Source organism: Drosophila ficusphila, unplaced genomic scaffold (assembly GCF_018152265.1).
Source record: "Drosophila ficusphila isolate 14025-0441.05 unplaced genomic scaffold, ASM1815226v1 contig_286, whole genome shotgun sequence".
NCBI classification, from domain to species: domain Eukaryota; kingdom Metazoa; phylum Arthropoda; class Insecta; order Diptera; family Drosophilidae; genus Drosophila; species Drosophila ficusphila.
The window spans coordinates 5,756,501-5,781,010 of record NW_025064189.1 but is presented as its reverse complement, the minus strand read 5'-3'; the positions used below and the strand labels follow the sequence as shown (position 1 = coordinate 5,781,010).

General features: G+C 42.7%; 10 protein-coding genes across 14 annotated transcripts; 6 read left to right on the top strand and 4 right to left on the bottom strand.

Annotated features, from left to right (window-relative positions):
• Positions 1–54: 54 nt before the first annotated feature.
• Positions 55–1,798, bottom strand: LOC108100710. Its single transcript, XM_017204741.2, is given in 4 exon segments — positions 55–352; positions 414–815; positions 817–1,106; positions 1,168–1,798. Coding segments are annotated over 4 exon segments (1,299 nt in total). The 5' UTR covers positions 1,658–1,798; the 3' UTR covers positions 55–235.
• A 310-nt stretch (positions 1,799–2,108) lies between these two features.
• On the top strand, positions 2,109–5,870 carry LOC108100496 (serine/threonine-protein kinase tricornered). Its single transcript, XM_017204440.2, has 5 exons — positions 2,109–2,829; positions 3,673–3,882; positions 3,939–4,045; positions 4,104–4,588; positions 4,645–5,870. The coding sequence occupies exons 1-5, from the start codon at positions 2,347–2,349 to the stop codon at positions 4,737–4,739; spliced, it is 1,380 nt and encodes a 459-aa protein (XP_017059929.1). The 5' UTR covers positions 2,109–2,346; the 3' UTR covers positions 4,740–5,870.
• Positions 5,871–6,965: 1,095 nt separating this feature from the next.
• Positions 6,966–11,180, bottom strand: LOC108100494 (deformed epidermal autoregulatory factor 1). Of its 2 annotated transcripts, none has more exons than XM_017204438.2 (4): positions 10,672–11,180; positions 9,367–10,165; positions 8,139–8,767; positions 6,966–7,833 (listed from the first exon to the last, which is right to left on the bottom strand). In XM_017204438.2, exons 1-4 carry the CDS (start codon positions 10,810–10,812, stop codon positions 7,663–7,665), a joined length of 1,740 nt encoding a protein of 579 aa, XP_017059927.1. In that variant the 5' UTR covers positions 10,813–11,180; the 3' UTR covers positions 6,966–7,662. The 2 variants fall into 2 exon arrangements, with proteins under 2 accessions (XP_017059927.1, XP_017059928.1); XM_017204439.2 differs by having other exon boundaries at positions 9,376–10,165.
• Positions 11,181–11,560: 380 nt separating this feature from the next.
• LOC108100189 (acidic fibroblast growth factor intracellular-binding protein) lies at positions 11,561–13,289 on the top strand. The gene is made up of 9 exons (XM_017203962.2): positions 11,561–11,623; positions 11,681–11,759; positions 11,826–12,144; positions 12,204–12,311; positions 12,369–12,501; positions 12,552–12,652; positions 12,709–12,777; positions 12,837–13,022; positions 13,086–13,289. Exons 1-9 carry the CDS (start codon positions 11,621–11,623, stop codon positions 13,162–13,164), a joined length of 1,077 nt encoding a protein of 358 aa, XP_017059451.1. The 5' UTR covers positions 11,561–11,620; the 3' UTR covers positions 13,165–13,289.
• A 236-nt stretch (positions 13,290–13,525) lies between these two features.
• LOC108100708 (protein cycle) lies at positions 13,526–15,854 on the top strand. The gene is made up of 5 exons (XM_017204739.1): positions 13,526–13,712; positions 13,935–14,009; positions 14,306–14,760; positions 14,827–15,256; positions 15,417–15,854. Exons 1-5 carry the CDS (start codon positions 13,693–13,695, stop codon positions 15,676–15,678), a joined length of 1,242 nt encoding a protein of 413 aa, XP_017060228.1. The 5' UTR covers positions 13,526–13,692; the 3' UTR covers positions 15,679–15,854.
• A 458-nt stretch (positions 15,855–16,312) lies between these two features.
• LOC108100517 (probable cytochrome P450 305a1) lies at positions 16,313–19,400 on the top strand. The gene is made up of 3 exons (XM_017204474.1): positions 16,313–16,500; positions 17,434–17,471; positions 17,616–19,400. The coding sequence occupies exons 1-3, from the start codon at positions 16,407–16,409 to the stop codon at positions 18,996–18,998; spliced, it is 1,515 nt and encodes a 504-aa protein (XP_017059963.1). The 5' UTR covers positions 16,313–16,406; the 3' UTR covers positions 18,999–19,400.
• Positions 19,282–22,534, bottom strand: LOC108100515 (importin subunit alpha-7). Of its 3 annotated transcripts, none has more exons than XM_017204471.1 (6): positions 22,422–22,534; positions 21,607–21,831; positions 21,043–21,545; positions 20,720–20,983; positions 20,160–20,659; positions 19,282–20,100 (listed from the first exon to the last, which is right to left on the bottom strand). In XM_017204471.1, exons 2-6 carry the CDS (start codon positions 21,805–21,807, stop codon positions 19,919–19,921), a joined length of 1,650 nt encoding a protein of 549 aa, XP_017059960.1. In that variant the 5' UTR covers positions 21,808–21,831; positions 22,422–22,534; the 3' UTR covers positions 19,282–19,918. The 3 variants fall into 3 exon arrangements, with proteins under 3 accessions (XP_017059960.1, XP_017059962.1, XP_017059961.1); XM_017204473.1 differs by lacking the exon at positions 22,422–22,534 and adding an exon at positions 21,973–22,062; XM_017204472.1 differs by lacking the exon at positions 22,422–22,534 and adding an exon at positions 21,953–22,027.
• Positions 22,535–22,549: 15 nt separating this feature from the next.
• LOC108100520 (DNA repair protein SWI5 homolog) lies at positions 22,550–22,939 on the top strand. The gene has a single exon (XM_017204479.2). The coding sequence runs from the start codon at positions 22,597–22,599 to the stop codon at positions 22,801–22,803; it is 207 nt and encodes a 68-aa protein (XP_017059968.1). The 5' UTR covers positions 22,550–22,596; the 3' UTR covers positions 22,804–22,939.
• Positions 22,810–23,640, bottom strand: LOC108100519 (protein MIX23). Of its 2 annotated transcripts, none has more exons than XM_017204476.1 (4): positions 23,503–23,640; positions 23,301–23,447; positions 23,119–23,241; positions 22,810–23,062 (listed from the first exon to the last, which is right to left on the bottom strand). In XM_017204476.1, exons 1-4 carry the CDS (start codon positions 23,536–23,538, stop codon positions 22,958–22,960), a joined length of 411 nt encoding a protein of 136 aa, XP_017059965.1. In that variant the 5' UTR covers positions 23,539–23,640; the 3' UTR covers positions 22,810–22,957. The 2 variants fall into 2 exon arrangements, with proteins under 2 accessions (XP_017059965.1, XP_017059967.1); XM_017204478.2 differs by having other exon boundaries at positions 23,301–23,458; positions 23,503–23,625.
• Positions 23,641–23,688: 48 nt separating this feature from the next.
• LOC108100518 lies at positions 23,689–24,461 on the top strand. Its single transcript, XM_017204475.1, has one exon. It carries the CDS (start codon positions 23,738–23,740, stop codon positions 24,362–24,364), a length of 627 nt encoding a protein of 208 aa, XP_017059964.1. The 5' UTR covers positions 23,689–23,737; the 3' UTR covers positions 24,365–24,461.
• Positions 24,462–24,510: the final 49 nt, after the last annotated feature.

Sequence of the window (24,510 nt, the reverse complement as noted above, 5' to 3'; positions counted from 1 at the left end):
TCTTTGAAATTATCCACTATCCGCATTATCCACTATTATAGTAAACAAATTTCATTGAGATATATATTTTTTTTTAATTATGCAGTGAAAAAGTTTGAATACATCGGGGTGCAATAACAAAAGAATACCACTCAAAGTGGTAAGATCACGAATAAAGCTGTATATAAGAAATATTAATTTAGTTTGGTTTTTTGGTAATGATGTAAGATTCATTCGTTGTGGTACGAATAAGGCCTCATACAGCTTGGCGATCGAATTCTGCCTCATCGGCATAAAAGTGCCCCCCGCTGGTCATTCCCTCGCTGCACTCAAAGTTTAAACTGAGCATTTTTACAGGAAATTCATGCGGCACCTAAAAACACGTGGCACTCAATAAAGGACTTTTGTATAAAGCGTAACAGCGGATTACTCACCCGCTCCATGATGTCATGCCTGATGTCAGTGGCCGCAGCAAAAAGCTCCAGAGGTTGGTGAACTGTGCGTCTGGACAAACTGCCGAGAGTATCCAGAACGAAGGCGTCTGTGATGCCAGGGCAAAAGCAGATGTTTAGATACCGCAGCCGCTCATTGTTGGCCACCAGCAGGGAGAGCTGTGTTTCTCCAATTTCTCGCGCCGCCTGTAGGGAAAGGCACTCCAGTTGCCGCAACTCTGACAAATGACGAACACAAAGGTCATCACGTGGCTTGCAAACCAGCCATCGGAGTGCCTTCAGAACACTGATGTACTGCGCCTGCTCTTCGTCAACCCAACGTTTTCGATGCAAGATGAGGTACTCCAGCTGCGTGGAGCACTGGCTTTTCGCCAGTGCCTTGAAAAAGGCGCGTCTTCAGCTCCTCCGGGCAGTATATTTGCAGGTACTTGAGGTTCGCAAACTGCGGCAGGATTAAAAGATCGGCGTCACAGTCGTGAAACGTCAGCTTCTCCAACTGGCGACAATTTGTAGTCAGCATCCTAAGATTGCTTGTGACCAGAAAGCGTTTGGCGTTGCGCAGCTGGAGGCAACGTAGTTGCCGCATGGACTTTACAATTGTGGCAAACTCTGAGGAGGTCACCTCATCGTACAAGCCAAGCTCAATCATTTCGCTGAAGTGACGCACTTCTTGTACTGTAAAAAAAAAGACGATTAGATTAATTACTTCAAATTAGAAAGGAATAGGATTTATTACACTCCCTGCGATCAAAGCTCTCCAGACTTAAGCTGTTAACACGCGGCAGGTGTATTCGTATGCCCCTGATTAGGTCCTTGCTAGTGCTCTTGTAGTTGCGCACATGCACCTTCCTTAGAGAACTAATCCTCAAGAGATAAGGCTGCGCGCGGGCCACCGTAGCATTGAATATGGAGATCTCCTCTAATCTGTAGCAATGTCTGCTGATCAACGGCAGCAATTGCAGTGGATGGTCATCGTCGAAATGGGACTCCAAGGTACGAATACGACCACCGCACAGCCACAAAAATGTGTGCCAATCTTCCAAAGTCCTTAGATTCGTGTCCTTATCAATGACTGTCTGGAAATGATGGCGGTGCAGGTAGAGGAAGGCATCCCGAAAAAGGCGACAACAGCGGGCCAAGTGCAACTGGTCCTCCAAGCTAAGGAGCTTAAAAATGTATAATATACAACTGGGATCCAAGTCCAAGATATTGGTAATGCGAGCCATTATTGGCTGGCCTTTGTCATTGTCTTGATTTGTCACAGGTAAAATATGATTATATGAATAAAGGCAGTTGATTGCTTTAATTTTAACATGGAAAAATCACCGCCAAGTCGGTTAGTTCTATTTATTTACTAATTGAGTATGTCAGTGCTGCCAATTAATTAAGCTGTTTTGACGGGAAAAAGCTTATAGGTGTTAGAACAAAGCGTACTGTGCCTAATCAAAATGATCAAAACCAACCGAGCCTTAGTAAAATTTCAAAATTACTATAATAAGATATTTCAAAAAAAGCGTAAAAAAAAGCATAGTTTTAGTATTATTATTATTATATTTATTAAAACCTATAAGTGCCGCAGTTTTGTCATCACTGGTATCTGCCCAAAAGCCCTAAAGTTCTGAAGGTTATCGATCACCTATCGATATCCCCCCCTGGAGCGAAGCCAACTTTGCTTTGTTGGGGATGCAAAATGCGAATGGCACTCGAAGAAGAAGCAGCAGAGGGAGGAATTTTAACAAATTACCAAGGAAAAAGGCAAGAAACGGGCGAAAAAAGCAGTGTGTGTGCTTTGGCAAGTGCAAAACTCCTCATCACACGCACACACACACCGCACGCGCGCAAACACACCGACATCGGGGGGCAGGGATTAACACAATTCGACCGAGGAGACCAGGAGGAAAAAACCCCAGCTTAGATGATGAGCAGCAGAACGCAGGACGCGGACGGTGCCTCGATCAGATTCAGCGACCACACACTGGACAAGGCCACCAAAGCGAAGGTGACGTTGGAGAACTACTACAGCAACCTGGTGACGCAGTATGGTGAGCGAAAGCAGCGCCTGGCAAAGCTGGAGGCGCAATTGAAGGACGAAAGTCTGTCAGAGGCGCAACGCCAGGAGAAGCGGTTGCAACATGCCCAAAAAGAGACGGAATACCTTCGCCTCAAGCGATTGCGCCTCGGCGTCGAAGATTTCGAGGCTCTGAAAGTCATTGGACGCGGTGCTTTCGGTGAAGTGCGACTTGTGCAAAAAAAGGACACGGGACATGTGTACGCCATGAAAGTGCTGCGCAAGGCCGATATGCTGGAAAAGGAGCAGGTGGCCCATGTACGTGCCGAACGAGATGTCCTCGTCGAGGCCGATCATCAGTGGGTGGTCAAGATGTACTATAGCTTCCAGGTGAGTGACGAATGAACGTCAGCTGCAACAACAACAACAACAATAAGACAAGAGGTGAGGGAATGGAGAAGAAAGCGGGGCTGGCAGCGCGCATAACAAAAGAATTGTGTTAAAACACGGACAAAAAATCAATAAACCAATACAAGTGCAAATGCCAAAAGCGCCTTGCCAATCATATGGTCACGTCTCTCTCTCGCTCTCCCCTTTCTCTCTTTTGCTGCGGGCCGCCTTTGTTGTTGTTTTTCTCAGTTCTCTTTTCTCCACTTATCCTCGGTGAAAGTTCTTGCTACAGGCAAACCTGCCAAAAATGAATGCTTGTTATTTGTTTATTTCTAATATTTATCTTTATATCGAATGGTTAGATAAAGTACACTGAGGTAACAATAAGGAGTCGAGCATCTCGCAAAAACTTTCAACAACGGCAGATAACAGACACGTTCGAAAAAAAAACAGAACCAAAATGTATATATTCCTTGCATTTAAAGGAGCTGTGTATATCTGGCTACATTCTTAGTTAGCAACAAAAAAGAGTTGATATAAACACAAGTGTAGATATTTTTTATGAGTAAGGAAAGCATTACTCGATTTCAATAAATTTGTGATCCTATAATTATAGCATTTCCCCCCAACAATAAAGTAGTTACACATATCTTGTTTGTACAGAGAAACCTTTGCGAAAGCGTTTATACAATGTTTAATACAAGCTATTCAAAAAAATATGCATTTTATCCTTGCACTAGAAATAAATAGTACTCAAATGTTAAAGGATTTATTGCACTACAACATTTTACTCGGTTCGATAAATTGAAAAGTAAACATTTTTCTTGTTGACTAACTCCACAGGATCAGGTCAATTTATATTTGATAATGGAGTTCTTGCCTGGTGGTGATATGATGACGCTTTTGATGAAGAAGGACACACTATCCGAGGAAGGCACACAGTTCTATATCAGTGAGACGGCATTGGCGATCGATTCGATTCACAAACTTGGTTTCATACACAGGGATATTAAGCCAGATAACTTGCTGCTGGATGCGCGAGGGCACCTCAAGGTGAGTTGTTACAACTTTGTTATTTGTCATGTTTACTTACTATATTTTAATTAAAGCTCTCGGACTTTGGACTCTGCACTGGCCTCAAGAAGTCACATCGAACAGACTTTTATCGGGACTTGTCGCAGGCGAAACCATCCGATTTTATTGGCACTTGTGCTAGGTAAGTGAACCTCGTTGTCTGTTTTGGACTGGCCTTTCAATCGAAATGTCTCTTGCAGTCCGATGGACTCAAAACGTCGAGCTGAGTCGTGGAAGAGAAACCGACGCGCCCTCGCCTACAGCACGGTGGGAACGCCGGATTATATTGCACCCGAAGTATTCCTGCAGACTGGCTACGGACCCGCCTGCGATTGGTGGTCCTTGGGCGTCATCATGTACGAAATGCTGATGGGCTATCCGCCATTCTGCTCGGACAATCCACAGGACACCTACCGCAAGGTGATGAACTGGCGAGAGACGCTTATATTCCCGCCAGAAATCCCCATTTCGGAGGAGGCCAAGGATACGATCATCAACTTTTGCTGCGAGGCTGATCGACGTTTGGGTTCCCAGCGGGGTCTCGAGGATCTGAAGTCGGTGCCGTTCTTCCGGGGAGTGGATTGGGAGCACATACGCGAACGTCCCGCGGCCATACCCGTTGAGGTGCGCTCCATCGACGATACGTCCAATTTCGACGAGTTTCCCGATGTCTCGCTGGAGATACGTAAGCATGCTCTCAACATTAAAGAGAAACAAAATGTTAAATATGAACGATTGCAGCATCGGCGCCCATACCGCAGGGCGGTGAGATCGCCAAGGACTGGGTCTTTATCAACTACACGTACAAGCGATTCGAGGTGCGAAACTTGGAGTGAAGCTCGAGGAGGAGCTGGAGCAGGAATCAGATTAACCAGATCCGGAGCAGGAGCAGAAGCAGCTTGAACGTTGCCGCACTTTGCCACCCATTTTATCACCACCACCACAGCCGTCGTCTCTCTAACACCATCACCACCAAGAGCATTCTCCACGCTAAACGAAAACCCCAATTTCCTTTTTGAATGTCTTACCTACATGTGTATTTAAATACTAGCTAACATTTGTGATTCCAAACAAAAAGATGAATATGAAAACGCGAACAAACGATGTATTGTATGTAAAAAAGTTTTGCTTAAAGCGTCACCCGCGCCTCGGGTTAGGTTAAACGCTAAACTAATCCTCCCCATGTCCTTCCATTGGCTTTGTTCAAATCCTAATCTTAACCGTTTAAACGTTGTGTTTGTAACCCCCCATTAAGAACCCATTTGGCGATTCTTTATATGTGTATTGTTTAATTCATTGGGCAGCAGCAAAATACCCATAAATTTATTATTTAGCCAATTGAGAAATGTTATAACTTTAGGCACGTTATTTATACGTATATGTTTTGTACCAATTTATTGTGAAACAAATGTCTTTTACATAGTAAAACTGAAATCCACACAAAACGCAATCGCAAGTACGCAAAAACGAATCGAAAATCTATCACACAAATTAGTTACTAATGCCAATAGCAACAAAAAGCGAATCTAGACAGCAAAATAAACAACAGTATGTTTAAATATCGGTTTCGTTCAATGTACACCCACTGTTCCCCACCCACTTCCACGGATCCGAATATATATTTAAAAACATTCAACTGTAGCTCTTCCCGCTGGAGTTTTGAGTTCCACGTAATTGTAGTTTGTGCAAATAATGAATTATCGAACAAGTTACCGAGCTACCGCTGGCAAGTATAAATCTAATTACATAGCAAACACTCTACCCCGAGCAGTTGCCGAATGCAAACTTAAAATAATTGATAATACACCTATAAATAAATTAAACGAGTAAACAAGTTTTAAGAAATTATTTTTGGTAATAGAATATAATAATAGTAAGCATACTGATAATTCGATAATAATGCTACACAGCAACATGAAATGCAATAATAAATGAAACATGTGCATAATAACTAACATAAACATAAATAGTAGAAAGTTTTATTTTCGATGGTAAAAATTTTGGTAAATAATGCACTTAGTACTTACATTCATGGGGTGTCTCTCATTAAGTGAAGCTAAGTCTTAAAAAAGTCTTCAAATAAAAATCTGAATAAAGCAATTCTAAGAGACCCCATTTCTTCAAGCCTTCGAGACTTAATTTTTTAGGGATCGTATAACCTTACAACTATCCTTTATAACTGAAGTGTGAATCATGGATGATGTCCTTTGCGGTTTTTAAACGATGTTCTCGCACTTTATATAACCACACACCTATTGTGAGAAGGCTTATAACAAAAATTAGAAGGATGCGCAGAGCTTTGAAATGGGGTTTGATTGCTATTAAAATCGTAAGAAGATATGAAAAAGGATGTAAATTGTTGCCCAAAATGAATGAATAAATTAGTCAGCCTGAAGAAACCAGAAAGTAACACGACACAAAGGTAGGCTTTGTACATTTAAATGTATGTATATATTTTGTTGATCTCTTCTGCACTTTTCTCGCTATCTCTCTATCTGCAGTTGCGCTCCAGTTTTGATTTGTGTGTTCTGTGTGAGTGTGTCTTGCTGTGATTGTTTTTCTATCTTTTTCTTGCAGTGTAGCCGAACAGCGTTGTTTGGTTTTAATTGAATGCAACATCCGAAACCATTACAGACATGAAAATAAAGATTTCAAATTGGTTTGCCCAGGCGGAAGCCTGAAAATCGAAAGTAAATTGCTTTGCATCTGCGATGTGTCGCATGTGTGTGTAGTTTCTCTCGGTGTACGTGTGCGTGAATCGGAATATATAGCTAGTTGTTTAAAGATATCATTATATATATATATACTACATATATAAATGTATTAGCATATGGAGACTACAGACTATAAGAATTGTTACATCAGCTGGGGGCGTAGGCAAAAAACTTTACAAACGGGCGAACTTGGGGGGAAAACCCTACGAGACACATTTACACACTGCTAACAAACTGTAAATTGTTGATTTTCGATTTTCATCAATACGTTTACATTTCGATTCGATTACTGTGCGGGCATTTAATTGGAATTCGGATGCGCATTGCGTTTTCTTCGTAGTGTGGTTGTTTTTGTTTGTTTGAAATCTTTATTGGATGCTTGTAACGGGCAGTAGTATCCATAAAATTATAATGGTAAAATGTTAAAAGTTTAACTATGCGCTTAGAGTCTAATGAAAAGTGTATACATAGACGAATATGTATGGTAATTTCAGAATTTTTTATCTTCGCTTAGGTTTCTCTAGTTTTTCTTTTTCACTGTGGGTGATTGTGTGTATTTTTTTAATGGGATGTGGGGGAACTGGGTGTTTGGATGTTTTGGGTCTCTTGTTAGTTATGCTATGCGCTTTGCAACTATTATTAATTTAATTAAATTTAAATTGAATTACAAGTAATCGGTTTAGTTCTCTTTTACTTTCAAATCGTAGCTTAATTAATTCTCTACGCCTTTGCACTTGCTTTGATTTTCGCTTGCTACATTTTTCTCTTTTTTTAATTAATTTTATTTTCGTTTCGCTTGTTTTTGTTTGTTTCTTTTTTTTGCTGGCTTGCCCTACGATCAATAGTAAAATGTATATATATTTATATAGTTATATGTACGTTAAGAATTACATTAATATAGGACATAAGTCTAAGAGGATGCAGGCTTGCTAATGGGGTCGAGGGGAGCGGGGTGGGATGGGGCCGTTCAGTAAGGATTTTGGGGATACTTCTTATGATCGTATTAATTAGTAGTAAAATTTGTATGTACAATTCGTTACGTTGCTTAGGACTGATCGTCGATCAACAGCATGACCTGTTGCGTTGTCGTTTGTGGATTCCTTGTGCACTCCACCTGGTGAGCATTCCAATCCTTTCGCTGGCAGAACTCTGAACAGTACGGCGTCTTTCGGCACAGTGAGCACTCGGCCAGTGCTTCGCGGTTACAGTTGGCGCACTATTTAAAAAGTAGATTTTTATTTAGTAATGCTTTTAAATTTGCAAGGTTTTGTAAAAAAAACAAAAATACATTTATCAGAGATTTTTGAATATAATAAATCACAGGATAATAATAGTTGGGAATTGAATGTTTTAAGTTAAAGAATACATTTCTCACCCAATGGGTATTAAATATAGTTATAATGGTCTAAATTATTCAAATTGGATATTCCAATCCGAATTTTATGTGAGTTTAGGGGAAACGAGTGCCTTTCATCTTTGTATTTATATAACGTCTATGTACGAAAACCTATTGAAAATTACCTTCTTAGCCGAAATGATCTCGTTGCCATGCAGGGAGCCGGATATATTCGGGTCGTCGATGTCCGCGTGCACCTGGACACGCATCGCACTGACCGCCGCATCGCGCTCCTTTTGCAGATTCTCGATACGACGCTCATAGTGCTGCTTCATGTCGTTGAGCAGGCGCTTAAAGTCATTGGTCGCCTTGACCATGGTGCAGTAGACGTGCTCGATGTTCTTCATCGATTGACTGGTGTCCAGGACGGCGATGGAGGACCCATCGTTGATGTTTACCACAAACGTTTCCCGCTCGTAGGTGTTGCCCATCTGCGACTGGTCGACCAGTTCGGTGGAGGTGTCCAGGCTGTCGTTAAGTGCTGCCCACGGCTCATCCTTGGACGTGATGTTTTCCTCCGACAGGAACATGTTATTCTCGTCCACAACGCCCGCTGTTGCTGCGGCCACAGCGGCAGTCACATCCACACAATTATTGGCTCCACTCCCGCTTGTGTTGTTGTTGTTGGTGTTACTGTTATTGTTGTTGCTGTGATGGGCATTACGCTTGCGCTTGGGTCCAGACTCCATATCGAGATCAGTTTGATTCCGCTTCCGCCGCTTGTACGGCGTGAAGAGACGGACAGGTCCGGAAGCTAAACAAGATGAGCGTGTAAGGGGGTTAAACAAATGTTTGTCACTGGTCTAAGTGGTGCACATTGGACTCGGCATAACTGGAGAGCACCCAAGCAAGGAGTACTGACTAAGACTAATTTTAACTTTTTTATATGTCCGCAAGTTAGTTTGCTGAGCTATTGGATCGATTTAAATGATAAAAATCTTATAGCGTCATAAATTATTATTAATAGACATTTAAAGCCAAGAGCCGATTCAAATTAAAACCAATTTTCTAACTTCTTCAATCATTGTTAAATAGCTTTGCAAGTAAAATATTATAAAGTAATAAAACTACAAATTTTAAATACCTTTTGTTATGTTAACGGGGAAAATAGGTTACTTTATCAACTTTCTTTTTAATTTATAAAACAATTATACTAACAGTTTTAATTCAACTATAATTTTTTTCCCCTAAAAAAATTGCGAACGGCAAGGAATTAGTTAATTGATACTGCATTAGGGAATCCTAAATGGGCTTTTGAATTTAAGGATGATTACTACCTTGCGACTGCTCTCGAGATGTGCACGAGTTCCTTGTGCTTGTGGCGGAGTGTGTAGTAATTGTTGTTTGTCTCACCTGACTCACCTGCTTCGTCGTCGCAGCAGACCGTGCAACTGCAGTTGGTTGCGTGCGGCGTGAGCGTGCCCTCGTCGATGAGGGACTGCAGCGACTTGCCGCCATACTTGATGGAGCGCTTCCAATCCTTGCTGGATCCTCGGCCGCACACGTGCTCGAATTCACTGGGCGTGTGCCACTTGTCCTTGTACTTGACGCAGCGTCCGCGGCCGCCGGACCCCAATTTGCTGCGGTAAAGCTCGGCGCAGGTGGTTTTGCAACGGATCTGGAAGACCTCCATGTGCTGGGTGGACGGATTCTCCGACCAGCCCGATGAGCCACCTCCCGTACCGCCGCCTCCGCCACCACCGACACCACTCGCTCCACCGCCGGCGTGCTCCATAGTGGCCAAACTGTCGTGGCTATTATTACTCCCGGAGCCATCGTGGTTCAGTCCAATCGTATTGGTGGCGGTCGTATTGGTGCCCGCGCTATTGGCGCCGCCACCACCGCCGCTGGGTTGCGTCTGTTGCTGCTGGATGACGATCGTTTTAAGGTCGTTGGCCATGCTGACCGTGCTACCGGACAGATAGCCATTGTTGTCGACGCACAGCATCGGCTTGAAGTGGGGCAGCTGGTCAGGGGTGATCACATTAAAGGTGGTACCGGTTATCATCGAACCGATGGGCAGGGACACGGGCACCGAGACCACACCGCCACCGCCGCCGCCGCCTCCCGCTCCGCTCGTTCCGCCGCTAGCGCCGCCGCTGCCGCTATTATCGTTGGAGGAGGATGTGACCATGCGAACCTTGGAGTCCAACTGCATTACCATAGCGCACATATTACCACGGTCGTCACATGTATGTGGTCGAATGTCCAGCGGCCAATTGGTGGCGTTTGTGAATTATTTCGTTGCGTTTTGACCAGGAATCGGAGAGGAAAATTCGAATGTAAGTAAACAACACAGCATGGGAAAAATGAAAATCGGTATACACAACATTTGTGCGCCACAAATGCGGTGGGTGGAGGATGTGGAGGTTGATGGAAGGGCGGGGGGTGGCTCTGTGTGGCCCAGTGGGTCGCATGGAGCGCTTGTATGGCGCAAGTTGCGCCACCCCCAGGCCGCCCAGCAGTCCGTCCTAACCAACCCACCCACCCACCACCCACTTTCCACAACTGCGCAGAGCGAAGCGGAGCGGTTTTTCGAGCCAGATTCGGTTTTTCGGATTCAGATATAGAACCTGAACCACAAAACAGACTGGAACCAAAAGCCACCCCGCTACAGGCAAAGGCAAAAAAGGCGCCTCGTTTGTTGCTCCTCTTTACCTGATGGTGCTGATGATGATGATGATGTTGGTGATGGCCCGGGCTTTCTAATATCACCTCTTCTTTCACAACCTCATCGGCCAGCGCGGCCAAATCTTTCCTGTTCAGGTGCAGCTCGGTGGAGGAGTCAACCTCTTCCATATTATTGTTATGCCAGTAGTTCACTTTCACTTATTCTGCGGCCCGATGCTGTTAATTTGGTTGGATTGTTCATCGAATTGCAACTTGCAATTGGATATACGATATATATTCGACGACGTCTGACGAGACGACGGACGGTCTGTTGTTGTTGTTACTGTTGCTTGTGCTGGTGCTGCTGCCGCCGCGATCTGCGTTTTTCCCGCGCACAACACTCACATGCGATTTGCGCGCTGTTCGCGTTCTCGTTGCATTGCTCTATTTACAGATTTTGGTACAGTGCAATTTACATTTTTTAAGCTCAAACTTTACTAAATTTCGTCTCCAAAAGTTGATATCCTCCTCTTCTTCCTCATGATAACTAGAGTTGTCATGCGCGTTGCAGATATCGCGTGCTTTGGGCGCTATCGATGGACGCGTTTTGTGCTTATTAGCCCATCTCTGGATTTCATAATTCAAATGTTTAACTGTTATTTACATAAATACCGTTTCTCAGGAAATAAACAAAATTAAATATGGCTTATTATTTAATGATGCCAATAACCTAACTTTGGCTTCTAAAATCCGTATTTCTGGGATAAAAACTTGTCTTGCCTAAAAGTTCAACTATAAAACAATTATTAATAATTATTGTTTTTGTTTATATTTACTTCCCTAATAAGACCAATTCCTTTTAATATTCGTATGTATAAATTTTTAGGCATAATTAATTAAGCAGAACACAATATCTCAGTTGCTTTGGCGATTTCCCATCTCTAACGCCTGAACATCATTAACTGCACTGCGAGCAAACGGCCACACTACAAATAAAATGGTAACTACAACAACCTAGTGTTCTCTGCAGGAATTCGTTAAAACTCCCTATTTGCAGGCCGATGTTGATGTCTTTATAAGTAATTATACCCTCGTGGATCCCGAGATTTACCAGCTATGGATCGAAGGCTTCTCCTGTAAGTTGACTGCTTGGAATTCCAACTGTTTACCTTTGATATATCTCGTTCGATTTGCGCTTTCAGCCAGCGAGGCGGTGTCCTACCTCAAACAGAAAGGATTCGGCCACTCAATGGGCGCTCCCAGTGACCTGATTGCCTCCGATGTTTTGGACCACTACCGCACCTATTCCCTAATTGAGCTCTATCTCAACGCACCCTCAAAACTGATGGAGCAATCCTGCTTCCAGCTGGAGCCACATATGCGGGACTTAATCACCGAGAAGTATTATTCCATCGATGATGTGGTGGCCCGTGAGATTCTTGGCAAGAAGTTGTCTTCCCGCTACCGCAAGGATCTAGACGAGGTAGCCGAAAAGACATGCGTGAAGCTTAAGTCGGTTCGGTGAGTAGATTCATCATTTTGTAGGCAGAATATATGATAACAATTATATTTCTTATCAGACGGCAGTTTGACAATGTAAAGCGAATTTTTAAATCCGTCGAGGAAATGCCTGGTACGCTGACCAACAATATAAAACAGCATTTCTTTATATCCACCGATCTGGCAAAGTAATGTATATATATTCCTCTCATATACAATAAGCTCAAAGTTTTTATAATTTACAGAAAATATGCCTGCATTGTTTTTCTTGCCTGCCTGCGTTTTGAAACCACCAAAAAGAAACTGCAATACCTAAGTTTCAGCGATTTATTGACCTGCTCTCATGCTATCATGATCTACTGGACATACACTTACCAGGCATGACTTAGTTTTTTGAACTCATTGCATAACTTATACATTTATTGCAGCACACTGGCCCGGAATACTATGACACAGAAATGGACAAGGAGTTTCTTCTGGATTTGAGGGAACTACGTTGCCTGATGGATAAGGAAAAGGAAATTAAGCAGTAAGAATCAATTTAATTTCCAATGACTTCTTAAAAGAACCAACTTTTTTATTTAGCCTTGTCTGCATGCGCCTCAAACCCGTTCTATTAGAACGAGCATTTCATGAATTGGATGGCAATTTCCGGTAAGAGTATTTTTTAAAGTATATAAAAAGTTCATGGAGCAAATCGAGTTGTTTTACAGTTCTTACTGGCGCGCCTTGATCACAATTGCTTGCAATTTGCACCGAAACCGGGAACTTCGTGATCTATTCGTTGATCTCTGTGAGAAACTAATTGATCCTTGGCGTCAGAATGGTTGGAATCGAGAACAAGTGAACAAGTTTTTGGCTTCAATAACACAGAGCGTCTTGGAGTTGGAAATATCTAGGTGAGTACTTGTGCTGAGCCATTTGTTGGTTTTTTAATTTATCAATAAATTATACAATTGCAGAGACCAGGAAACTCGTTGTCTTTGGGATCGTTATATGCAGGTCATAACGATATGCTTGGATAAAATGTATCACATTTAAGCTGTGATTTTGTTTCAGAACAAGTTTTAATAGTTTTGTGTATTTATTTAGTTTTGTTGGATTTATGTTGTATGAATAAGAAATCTATGACCAAAATATACAAAAATATTTAATCAAAATAAAAAGGGCATTTAAAAAATTGTTGGTCTACTAAAAAAAATCACTCATTTCAAATTTTAAATGTCCCGCGCCTTATATTTTATACCTATGGTTGATGTACTCGCTAAAGCAAGGTGCTAAGTGAATCGGATTAGTAGGCGTATGTATTCGCTAGGTTAGGAGGGTGTATTGGATAGGTAAGGATGGTGCATATGATAGGTCTGTTGGAAAATTATTTGGAAATATTGGTCGAGAAGAGAGAGAGAGAGTCAGTCGCAAATTCGCAAATCTTTCCCTTGTGCCGTCGCTGCACATACTTTCGTTTTAAATGTTTTTATTTACGCCAGTGGCGTAAATGTTAGTAAACAAACCGAAAGTTCTTGATTGAAAAGAATATAATTCGCCATATAGAAGTGCTATTTATTGGCGATGGAAGTGCAAGAGTTTTGGTAAGTTATCTGGAAAAGTGCATTGCAAATTACACACAATTACATAAAACGCGGTGTCGGTGTGTGTGTGAGCACCCCCCAACACAGATTTGCACAAACACACAGAGCTTTGCCAGGTGGAAAAGGCAGCAACAGTTGACGCCCGTTACATGGAAAACCCACCCACTTTCTTAACGAATTGCGGGGATTTTGTTAATCTATTCTTGTTGGATTTTATTTTAGTGAAAATCTGGAGGAGATCGAAGATGAAACCTTTGACGAGGAAAAATCTGCTAGGACTTCAGATGAAAATCGCAAGTAAGAAAATAATTATTAAATTGAATGCTTTTAACGGTTAACTTTGTTATCGCCTAAATATCGCCATGAAACCGTTACTATTTTGTTCAAATTGAATAAACGAGCGCAATGATTTACTTATATTGTAAAGTATTTTATATTGTAATTTTATTATTACTATGTAAACATTTCAAGCAAAATACATGTCCAATTATTTAATAACTTTAGTTTACATAGTTGGTTTGTTTTAAATAATCTACAAACCAAGTAGAATCGATTATACGATAGCTAATTTACAAAATATTTTCCTATTACAGGCAAAACCACAGCGAGATCGAGAAGCGTCGAAGGGATAAGATGAATACATACATAAACGAGCTTTCCTCAATGATCCCCATGTGCTTTGCGATGCAGCGGAAACTGGACAAGCTGACTGTGCTGCGGATGGCGGTGCAGCATCTACGGGGAATTCGTGGCAGCGGCAGCTTGCATCCTTTCAACGGATCCGACTACCGACCGAGTTTTCTGTCGGACCAGGAACTCAAGATGATCATCCTGCAGGCCTCAGAGGGATTCCTGTTTGTAGTGGGTTGTGATCGCGGACGCATCCTGTACGTTTCCGATTCAGTGTCCAGTGTGCTAAACAGCACTCAAGCTGATTTACTTGGTCAGAGCTGGTTCGACGTCCTGCACCCAAAAGATATTGGCAAGGTCAAGGAGCAACTGTCGTCGCTGGAGCAGTGTCCCCGAGAAAGGCTCATCGATGCAAAGAGTGAGTCTCCTGCAAATGAATATTTTATTGTGTTTTTAATGACGTACATCTGGCTTCCCTCTGCAGCTATGTTGCCGGTAAAAACCGACGTCCCGCAGAGCTTATGCCGCCTGTGTCCCGGTGCCCGTCGATCGTTCTTCTGCCGCATGAAACTACGCGCCGCCAACAACAATCAAATTAAGGAGGAATCAGACACATCATCCAGCTCTCGAAGCTCTACGAAACGCAAATCAAGGTTGAGTACGGGCCACAAGTACCGAGTGATTCAGTGCACCGGCTACTTAAAATCTTGGACACCCATCAAGGATGAGGATCAGGACGGTGACAGTGACGAGCAGACAACGAATCTCTCCTGCCTGGTGGCGATTGGTCGTATTCCTCCCAACGTCCGCAATTCTACCGTACCCGCTTCGCTGGACAATCAACCAAACATTCGGCACGTGCTTTTCATCTCGAGACACTCCGGCGAGGGAAAATTCCTTTTTATTGATCAGCGGTAGGTTCTATTATGTGTTGCAGTGTGTACACTTTAAGCTGATTTGTGCTTTTAAAAGTTAAAGGGATAGCGTATTTTCGTATATCTGTAATATTATTTTCTTTCCTGGTTTTCAGAGACAATAGAATTTCAATAATTATTTTTATTGCTTATTTTTTAGTGCCACCCTTGTGATCGGCTTCCTTCCTCAGGAGATTCTTGGAACCAGTTTCTACGAGTACTTTCACAACGAGGATATTGCCGCACTAATGGAGTCCCACAAGATGGTAATGCAGGTGCCGGAGAAGGTCACCACGCAGGTCTATCGCTTCCGATGCAAGGACAACAGCTACATTCAGTTGCAAAGCGAGTGGCGGGCCTTCAAAAATCCCTGGACTAGCGAGGTTGACTACATAATTGCTAAGAACTCGGTCTTCTTATAAGGCATACGACAGTTCCTGTTGGGAACGAATCCAAATCTTACACACATTTCCAAAGATCATCTTCCGCATCGTGTTGCTGGCGCCGGCGGTTGAAATATCATATTCGATGTACAAACTCTAGTAATGATAAGCTCAACATTTTTGTACCACACCAATTAAAGAACTTTAAAAAGAGATTCGCTTAGATAAGAATTTAGGAACTCTTATTGTACAATCGTGGGAACAATCTTAATTTCAAGTTATCAAGTTCTCTACCTTGCTCTTTACCGATTGAAATTGTCGAAAAGAGAGGTCGCAGTAAATTATAAACAACAAATAGTTCTTAGCCAAGCACGTTTTGGACGTGATCGTTGCTCGAATTTCTTCGGGCACATAACTACTAATGGTACATACATATGTCGCTATGTCGGTATATACATGACTTCTGTGTATTTGCTTTATCAACTGAGACGGGCTTTTTGCCCGTTTTTTGTTTAATTTTATTTTACTTAATTTTTTTTGCTTGCACTATCAATAGACCCACATGAAAAGGCGGCAGCCCAGGCGCGTGGGGTTGTCTGGGTTTGGGTTTGAGTTTGAGTGCCTCTCTCGTTCATCGGATTCAGGTTCGGAATTAGTTGGCATAGAGCTGGCGTGGCGTTCGGACGCTCTGAAATTTTGGCTTCCTATTTAATAGCAATTTAATTGGACAAATTGGATTTGGTGACAGTCACATAAGATATATTAAAATGAGTGCCCTCATATTTTTGTGTGCGATTCTAATTGGATTTGTGATTTATTCACTTATCAGCTCAGTTCGGCGTCCCAAGAATTTTCCTCCAGGTGAGACAAAGTTCTTGTTGTCCATTTAGGAATAAATGTTTGGATTTTTTATAAGTAAAGATAAGGAACTTTTCACTTTCTCAGAATTTCTTTGCAAAATTATTTTATTGCCTAAAAAATAAACACAAGGATGACTCATTTAATCATAATTTGAAAAGTTGCTAAGAAATGTTTTCTACTTCAGCCTAAAATTTTTTGTAATACTTAAAATAAAAGTTTGTAGGCCCGATGGATATTCAGTGAACGATCCGACGACCTGCCCCACGACCATTTGGATAGCTCATTAGCAACTTGTAATGGAGAGCCAGACGGCACACGTCTCCAACTGCCAATAAATCTCATTGATAAAACCGTCACATATTTCTGACACCTGGCCTAACTGGTCTGAAATCGTAATTAACAAGGGCCTGTCGGTTTATTCCAATTACAAATGCAGTTTGTTATAGATTTGGAAGTCAATTTTCCATAGGCAGATATTTATTATTTGTAAATTAAATAACATTTGCAAGTCAAATAATGGTGTACTGCAAAGGGATGATATTTTATATTTTTTTATATTTTATATCGTTATGAAATTGAATAGAGCATATCAAGTTTAAGCACATGTGCCGTTTTAGTTAGCTACTTACCAAGCGGTATGATTTCATGATAGAGTTTTCACTTTTGATCTGATGATTTACTGCCCACCAGATTTCTGTAGATCCGATTAGATTAGTAATACGTTAAAACAACTTTAATAATTTGGGCACATTAACCTTTACGAAATCCTATCACCAACTGATTTAATGTAGTCAATTTATATCCGAAAAAGACAGATTTCTTGTATAACATTATTAGTAATGTTTTGATTAACCATTTATTTATTTTACTTGTTGTTAACATATTTTTTTTTTACCTTACTTATAATTTTTCTCTAATTTGTTTCCTAAACAGGACCTTCATTTCTTCCATGGCTGGGCAACACTTTACAGGTAAGATTCTTTTATCAACTTATTTGTTTACTTAGTTATTTGTAATGTTGCATCTATAAATTATATTACTTTTGCCTTCTTCCTTTTTTTCAAAATATCAAAAATATCTTTATGCTTTATTTTATATATTTACCTTTTCTGCAGTTCCGTAAGGAAGCCCGTGCCCTTGGTGGCCAGCACATCCTGTTCGAGCGGTGGGCGCAAGACTTTCGGAGTGATCTGGTGGGACTAAAACTCGGTCGAGAGTACGTGGTGGTTGCCCTCGGTCACGAGATGGTCAAGGAAGTCCAACTGCAGGAGGTTTTCGAGGGACGACCGGATAACTTTTTCTTACGCCTGCGCACCATGGGAACCAGGAAGGGAATCACCTGCACAGATGGACAACTTTGGTACGAGCATCGCCACTTTGCCATGAAGCAGATGCGACACGTGGGCTACGGACGGAGTCAGATGGAGCACCACATCGAACTGGAAGCCGAGGAACTACTCAGCCAATTAGAACGCACGGAGGAGCAGCCAATTGAACCGGTCACATGGCTGGCACAAAGTGTCCTCAATGTGCTTTGGTGCCTGATAGCCGGGAAAAGAATCGCCAGCCAGGAGGATGGCACCCTGCGCCGCCTGCTTGACCTGATGAACCGTCGATCCAAGCTCTTTGACATATGCGGTGGCCTGCTGGCCCAGTTCCCCTGGCTGCGCCATGTGGCTCCCGATCGCACTGGCTACAATCTCATCCAGCAGCTGAACACGGAGCTATATGGCTTCTTTATGGACACAATCGAGGAGCACCGGCGGCTGCTAGCCAAGGATCCCTCGCCGTCAGAGAGCGATCTTATTTATGCGTACCTTCAGGAGATGAGGGATCGCAGTTCCAGTGGCGAGAACAGCAGCTTCAATGAGACACAGCTGGTGATGACCATCCTGGATTTCTTTATAGCTGGTTCTCAGACCACCAGCAATACGATCAACTTGGCATTGATGGTGCTGGCCATGCGAACGGATGTCCAGGAGAAGCTATTCGCTGAGGTCACCGCTAGTGTGGCTGCTGCGAGTTCCGACGCATTTCCCCACTTGAGCCGGCGCGAATCGTTCGACTACATGGATGCCTTCATCATGGAGGTGCAGAGGTTCTTTCACATTACTCCGATTACGGGTCCAAGGCGAGCACTGTGGGACACCAAGCTTGGTGGCTACGATATACCCAAGAACGCCACCATTTTGATTAGCCTGCGTTCTGTGCATCTGGATAAAGAGCACTGGAAAGATCCCCTTGAGTTCCGACCGGAGCGGTTTCTCGATTCGGCTGGTAAGTGCTTCAAGGACGAGTACTTCATGCCCTTCGGACTGGGCCGACGTCGTTGTCTTGGCGATGCCCTCGCTCGTGCCTGTATCTTCTCGTTTTTGGTGCGAATCGTTCAGCATTTCAGCATCATCCTTCCGCCGGGTGAAACTCCATCCATGGTCCTGCTGCCTGGAATAACGCTCACTCCAAAACCCTATAAGGTGCAGTTCGTAAGGCGCAACTGAATGCACTATTCAATTGCACGGTGTCGGTGATAAACGTCCATTGGGGAATATAGTACATATATTATATATGTACATGTTGAAGTGTTAAGTGTAATAAACATTTGAATATAAGCTTAGGACCAAGAGATGGTGCTAAATGTATTACCCTTTGTAACTCCCGGTTGAAGAATAAATCCATTTAAATAGGATAAGATTAAAAAACATATTTCAACATAGTCCTCTTTCAATACATATATCTACACGTTAAAAAAGTATTAATAACCATTTATGATATACTTATTAGTTGTGGTCTAGTTGTTCTTTATTGATGTGTCCTCTAAATTTAATTTCAAGTTTCATAATTTAAACAATTTTACATGCGGCGAATTGCATAACAAAATCAAATAAAAACATTTAAAGTTATTCGTTTTTAATATCGTAAAGTACGTTTTGTTTGTATGAATGTACAACAACACCATGTCAGGATCTCAACGCATTTGGGCTTAATGAAAAATATTTACAAACTCAAGCTGAGAAAAGCAAAAACATATACATTAGGTTGTATAACATATTAAATTAGTAAATACGAACTAGATGAAAGCGATCTCGTCAGCTGAAGAAATGCTCGCGTAAGGTCATGATTGGTCCTGGACCATTTCGAAAATAATAGTTTAAAACCGCAGAGAAAGTATGCAGACGAGTATGTGTAACAAAGTGACAAAACGAGCCGACTGAATGACCAACGTTACTTAAATGCTACTAGTGACTGCACTTAGGCATTGTCTGCCCTCTCCGACGGCCAATGGTCCGTGCCCGTGCTTTGGCCTTGATTAAAATTCTCGCAGGCAAGCCTCCGCCTCATGTGTAGTGTGCTTTTGGGTTCAGGGATTCAGAAGGATTCTCATTTGTGTAGTGGTGATGATGTCCTGGCTGGTATGATGCTAAAAGTTATAGCCACTGTTGGGCATGTTGTCCGGGTTAAACTCAAACTGCTGGGAACCCGCCACAGGGGCCACACGACTGTCCTCTTCCTCGTTGCCAAAGTACTGCTCGATTATGTAGAACGATTTGTGGTAGATGTCACGGTTTTCATGCGCCTGCAGATATTCGATCTTATCCAGTCCTAAGTTGACGATATTAAGATTTAGAGGGTAAATTCACCAAGTTAGTTGTTTCACTTACCTCCACATTCCTCAATAGTAATAGCATAGGGATTGGGTCGCGTTTGGAACTTTTCACCCGCCTTCAATATGTTTTCCAGTGCATTAAGGGCCACCTGAACGATGTCAGAGTCGACGACGGTAAGGAAATCGCACATGGGCGGCACACAGCCCACCCGGACCAAGTAGTTGATTTGCTCCGAGGTTCCACTGCTAGTTGCGTTGGTTATGGCCCAAGCTGCCTCTTTACGCGTCTTGAATTCTGCCGTCTGCATGATAATCATCAGCTGCGGGAATATGTTCGCATTGATTATGGCCTGGATCTGCTCCCGATTGCCGGCTGCAATATTTGAGATTGTCCAGCAGGACTCTTTCTTGATGGTTTCCGCCGTCGATCGCAGCAGATGGCTAATGCAGGGCAGGGCGTTAAAGCCCAAAATCACCTGGGTCTGCTGATCGTCACCGGTCACAATGTTGCCCACAGCCCTCAAAGCGGCTGTGCTTACGTTTTGCTGAGGATGTCTACAAGGAAGAATTATTAGTATTTCGGGATGTTTGCAATGCAGCAAAGGGACTACTCACAATAGCAGTTCTACGAGGCGACGGCAAACGCCAGCATCGATAACAGCCTGGATTTTATCGTTGGGTCCATCCGACAGGTAGCTAATGGCCCAGCAAGTATCGCTGAGCACGTCCTCGTCAGTGTAGTCCAATAATTTTGCCAGTATGGGCAGTCCGTGGACAATTTTGGCAAAATCCGCGGGAGGATTCTTGCCGCGGCACAAATTAGAAAGTGTCCACACCGCATTTCGTATCATGGTAATGCGCTCCGAGTTGCTCAACACGCTACAAGATAAAATAAAATGTAAAACAGAAGTCTAGGAGGAGTACCAATTTTTACTCACTGCAGGAGAGGCACTAGAATACCCGAGCCGAGCAGATGGTCACGGCACATGGGCGAGTCACCAGCTATGTTGCCCAGAGCCCAAACAGCCTGCTCCTGGACATCGATGTGGGGACTGGAGAGCAGATCAATGAATATGGGCACTGCCCCAGCTTCGATAACGATCTTAGTCTGATGCGAGGTGCCCGAGGCAATATTTGTCAGCGTCCAGGCAGCCTCGAATTGCAGTGTGGCATTCGAGCTGTTCCGCAGAAAGGTCACAAACTGCGGCACTATCCCCTTTTGAATAACCTCCTCAATGGGTGGATTAGGATCACGGGACAGAAGTTTGCGGAACTTTTGTGTGGCGTCCAGCTGATCACTCTCCCTACCACTGTATAGCATTTGAATCATCTCATCGTTGATTACAGATTGCTGTGCTCCGGATCCAGCAGCTGAATCGCTTTGGCCACCCGAAAAATGCGTTGGTCCTGTGCTACTGTCCGCCATAAGCATGTCAGCAGTCTGCAAAGATTGATTTAAAAATTATCTGAGATCAAGACTTTGACATTTATTGACAACCCACCTGCAGCTCGTTGTTGGTGCTGTTCTCCATTCCGGCTGAAGTCGAGGATGTGGCCGGCTCCAGAACCACGTTTCGCCGCTTGAAGAGCTGCTGTTCACGTTTGGTTTTTCGTAACTGGATGCCAACCTCCTCGCGTCGACGCCGCATCTCGGTAGAATCCAAAGCGGCATTTTTGTAGCGCTGTTTGTGGGTGGCGGACATGTCGTCGTCTTAGCAATTGAAAAACTGCGAAAGGTTATAAAAATCGTTGGTTTTTATAAACAAGCTACTGGTATAGGAGCTACTGTCTACACTGCTATAATATAATATTTGGTAATGGATTATTATTAACACATCAAAAAGTTACTGTTTTCAAAAATGTTTCACCTAAAAAGAAATTGGTAAAATAAACTGTAATTTTAGTTCGGAGTCTATGATTTTGCAGTCGTTATAACAGTGAGTCAAAAGGAAACTGAGTGCGTTTTCTCTGATATTGTGATTAAATTTTAAACTAGATTTTGTAGCCCTGAAAGCCCCAGTGTACATTCACCCAATGCCTGCAATTAAGTAATCCTCCATCTCTGGAAAGCTAGAGATTACGTTGCTTGGCTAATATTGTACATTTAATGAACTATTCAGTTTTTCTGGCAATATGCACATATTCACAACACTTTCACATTTCATTTTGTGTGCACACGGCTGGTTTGCGTGCGTGTGTATGGGTGCGGGCTTAGGTCAGCATTATCAATTTTGATATTCTTGAACACTTCCTTTTAAAGATTACCGAAACTCCGGTATCTATAATCATAACACCGCGCCGATAATACACAATTTACCTGTTCCAGAGAATCCTTTTCGCGTTTTAATCATGCAAAGAAACTGGGAACTTTTACACGTTTCGAGGAGCGATGATGCCAGACTGTCCAGAGTGCAGAGCACACAGCTGTTTTGTTATCGATGGCAACACTAACCGATAGCTGTCACCACAATTCAATTGCAATCCAATTCAAAATGAAGAATTCCAAGAAAAAACCCCGTAAAATGGCCAATAAACCCAAAGATTCAACGGATACTCAAAAAAAGAAGGTTATAGAGCTGCTTCACGAGTACAACGACCTGAAGGATGCGACGCAATTAATCCTGGGCGCCATGGCTACCATTAAAAGCGTTCCCATTCGATCGCTATATGGCACCTACAACCTGCCCACCGTAGAATAAAAAAGGTTTTCGAGTTGTAGTATTCATGTACTTGTTGTAAACAATTTTTAAAACAACCAAGTGCATGTACATATGTAAATGCCACCTGGTAGAGCAGTTCCTTGAGTCTACAACTAATAAATCCACCTTAAACTAATTATTGCATTCATATTGGCTATTGGCCTGCGTGAAAATAGGATCTGCATCGTTCATTGAAAGTCTTGTAGGTACGCTCCTTGATAATATCTTCTACATTGAGCTCGGCTTGAAGAACCCGCAGCTAAAAGGGGTTTCGATATTATTTGAGATTTGTCAGGTTGCAGAATGGATACACACCTTGCGCTGCTCAGCCTTAAACTGGCTATCCGTATCTACATCATCCGGCTGAGCTTCCCGCCTTTCCCTAAGTTGCTTCAGATTATTAGCCGATATGGTTATGCAACTGCGTATGTTATCTTGCTGCAAGGAGGCATTTAGATTGAAATATGCCGCAGTCATTGTACTTAAGGGAAAATTACCCTGGACTGGTGCGACTTTTGAAGCTTTGAGTACAGATCGCGACAGGTGCTCTCGCTGTTGACCTGACCCTTAAACGATTCCGTGGGAAGAGCATTCAGAGCATATATAATCTTATCGTCCACATCTCGCATCTTCTTTAGCGCCTCCTGTTTGTGAACTTAAAGCCATTTAATATGAATAAGGGCACTTTATTTTACCCACCTGAAAACCGAGAAAGTCCAAGCACAAAGCCGCCATGGTAAATTTGTAAAGAAACTAGTAAAAAGTGTTTAAAAATAATAAAAACAAAATGCTCTATATATAATGCCGGCTCAATGTGCCCCTGGCGTTGCCAGCTAGGAAAACTATTGCCGATTTACTATCGATTGTTAAAGCAATGTGCGACGACGGTACATCGCTAAGAGCTTATAAGCAAATCATAACAAGATAAAGCAGAATGCCGCTTAAATTTGAGGAAATACACGACAAAATAGAAAGTGGCATCTACAAACTGACTGTTAATAGCAAAAGCACGCGAAGCACTGTTTGGCGGGTATATCGTAAAATCGAGAAGGACGATGGTAGCTTTCTTGAGGATGTATTATTCTGCACTGGCTGCAAAAGCGTCATGTCCTTTACCCACAAATCGACGACAAACTTAAGGCGGCACAGGTGCCACCGGCAGTATCTCAAGAAACAAGCTTTATATGGGTACACTTTTCAAGGGGAATCACAAGAGCGGCGGGTCGCGCTGGAGACCAAAGAAGACCTGCAGTCCGTGTCGGATGAGATGGAAAGAAAACCCACAGTCGCCGAGGTAGCAGCCTTTGTGGCCGGAGTGGCCGGTAGTGGGGATTCCCCCGTAGTTTCACGTGCATTGCAACACCCGGATATTCCCGAGGTTGCACTTCCCCACGATATTAGTGGGGCGGAGGAGTCAAATATTTATGCCCAGACCTGGTCTCTTGAGTACCGCAAATTGAGCGAGGATCAGAAATTCTATGCCAAAAAAGCAATAGACGAAATCCTCGTCTTGGGCCGACTTCGGCGCCTGACATTAAATACGGTGTCAACGGCAGAATAAGTATTTATAGCTAGACAAAGTAAACCTAAGTTTAAGCTAAACGAAATACACTTGTCAAGGAAATTGAGATAGTAATTAATAAACAGCTAAATAATTATATCTTGTCTTAAACACTTTATAGTACATAAACACAAATCTATGTATTT

What these genes read in the sequence shown, in the direction of transcription:
- LOC108100517 (XM_017204474.1), top strand. Translation starts at nt 16,407, where the DNA reads ATGAGTGCCCTCATATTTTTGTGTGCGATTCTAATTGGATTTGTGATT. An exon ending in TCCCAAGAATTTTCCTCCAG is followed by an intron (nt 16,501 to 17,433) that starts GTGAGACAAAGT and finishes TTTCCTAAACAG; the next exon opens with GACCTTCATTTCTTCCATGG. An exon ending in GGCTGGGCAACACTTTACAG is followed by an intron (nt 17,472 to 17,615) that starts GTAAGATTCTTT and finishes CCTTTTCTGCAG; the next exon opens with TTCCGTAAGGAAGCCCGTGC.
- LOC108100515 (XM_017204471.1), bottom strand. Translation starts at nt 21,807, where the DNA reads ATGTCCGCCACCCACAAACAGCGCTACAAAAATGCCGCTTTGGATTCT. An exon ending in GCACCAACAACGAGCTGCAG is followed by an intron (nt 21,546 to 21,606) that starts GTGGGTTGTCAA and finishes CAATCTTTGCAG; the next exon opens with ACTGCTGACATGCTTATGGC. An exon ending in TACTATTGAGGAATGTGGAG is followed by an intron (nt 20,101 to 20,159) that starts GTAAGTGAAACA and finishes TCGTCAACTTAG; the next exon opens with GACTGGATAAGATCGAATAT.
- LOC108100518 (XM_017204475.1), top strand. Translation starts at nt 23,738, where the DNA reads ATGCCGCTTAAATTTGAGGAAATACACGACAAAATAGAAAGTGGCATC.
- LOC108100708 (XM_017204739.1), top strand. Translation starts at nt 13,693, where the DNA reads ATGGAAGTGCAAGAGTTTTG. An exon ending in ATGGAAGTGCAAGAGTTTTG is followed by an intron (nt 13,713 to 13,934) that starts GTAAGTTATCTG and finishes ATTTTATTTTAG; the next exon opens with TGAAAATCTGGAGGAGATCG. An exon ending in ACTTCAGATGAAAATCGCAA is followed by an intron (nt 14,010 to 14,305) that starts GTAAGAAAATAA and finishes TTCCTATTACAG; the next exon opens with GCAAAACCACAGCGAGATCG.
- LOC108100496 (XM_017204440.2), top strand. Translation starts at nt 2,347, where the DNA reads ATGATGAGCAGCAGAACGCAGGACGCGGACGGTGCCTCGATCAGATTC. An exon ending in ATGCGCGAGGGCACCTCAAG is followed by an intron (nt 3,883 to 3,938) that starts GTGAGTTGTTAC and finishes TTTTAATTAAAG; the next exon opens with CTCTCGGACTTTGGACTCTG. An exon ending in TTTATTGGCACTTGTGCTAG is followed by an intron (nt 4,046 to 4,103) that starts GTAAGTGAACCT and finishes TGTCTCTTGCAG; the next exon opens with TCCGATGGACTCAAAACGTC.
- LOC108100519 (XM_017204476.1), bottom strand. Translation starts at nt 23,538, where the DNA reads ATGGCGGCTTTGTGCTTGGACTTTCTCGGTTTTCAG. An exon ending in AAAAGTCGCACCAGTCCAGG is followed by an intron (nt 23,242 to 23,300) that starts GTAATTTTCCCT and finishes GCCTCCTTGCAG; the next exon opens with CAAGATAACATACGCAGTTG. An exon ending in TTAAGGCTGAGCAGCGCAAG is followed by an intron (nt 23,063 to 23,118) that starts GTGTGTATCCAT and finishes AACCCCTTTTAG; the next exon opens with CTGCGGGTTCTTCAAGCCGA.
- LOC108100494 (XM_017204438.2), bottom strand. Translation starts at nt 10,812, where the DNA reads ATGGAAGAGGTTGACTCCTCCACCGAGCTGCACCTGAACAGGAAAGAT. An exon ending in ATCATCATCAGCACCATCAG is followed by an intron (nt 10,166 to 10,671) that starts GTAAAGAGGAGC and finishes ATGGTAATGCAG; the next exon opens with TTGGACTCCAAGGTTCGCAT. An exon ending in AGATCATTTCGGCTAAGAAG is followed by an intron (nt 7,834 to 8,138) that starts GTAATTTTCAAT and finishes CTTTTTAAATAG; the next exon opens with TGCGCCAACTGTAACCGCGA.
- LOC108100189 (XM_017203962.2), top strand. An exon ending in GTGAAGCTTAAGTCGGTTCG is followed by an intron (nt 12,145 to 12,203) that starts GTGAGTAGATTC and finishes ATTTCTTATCAG; the next exon opens with ACGGCAGTTTGACAATGTAA. An exon ending in ATATCCACCGATCTGGCAAA is followed by an intron (nt 12,312 to 12,368) that starts GTAATGTATATA and finishes TATAATTTACAG; the next exon opens with AAAATATGCCTGCATTGTTT.
- LOC108100520 (XM_017204479.2), top strand. Translation starts at nt 22,597, where the DNA reads ATGAAGAATTCCAAGAAAAAACCCCGTAAAATGGCCAATAAACCCAAA.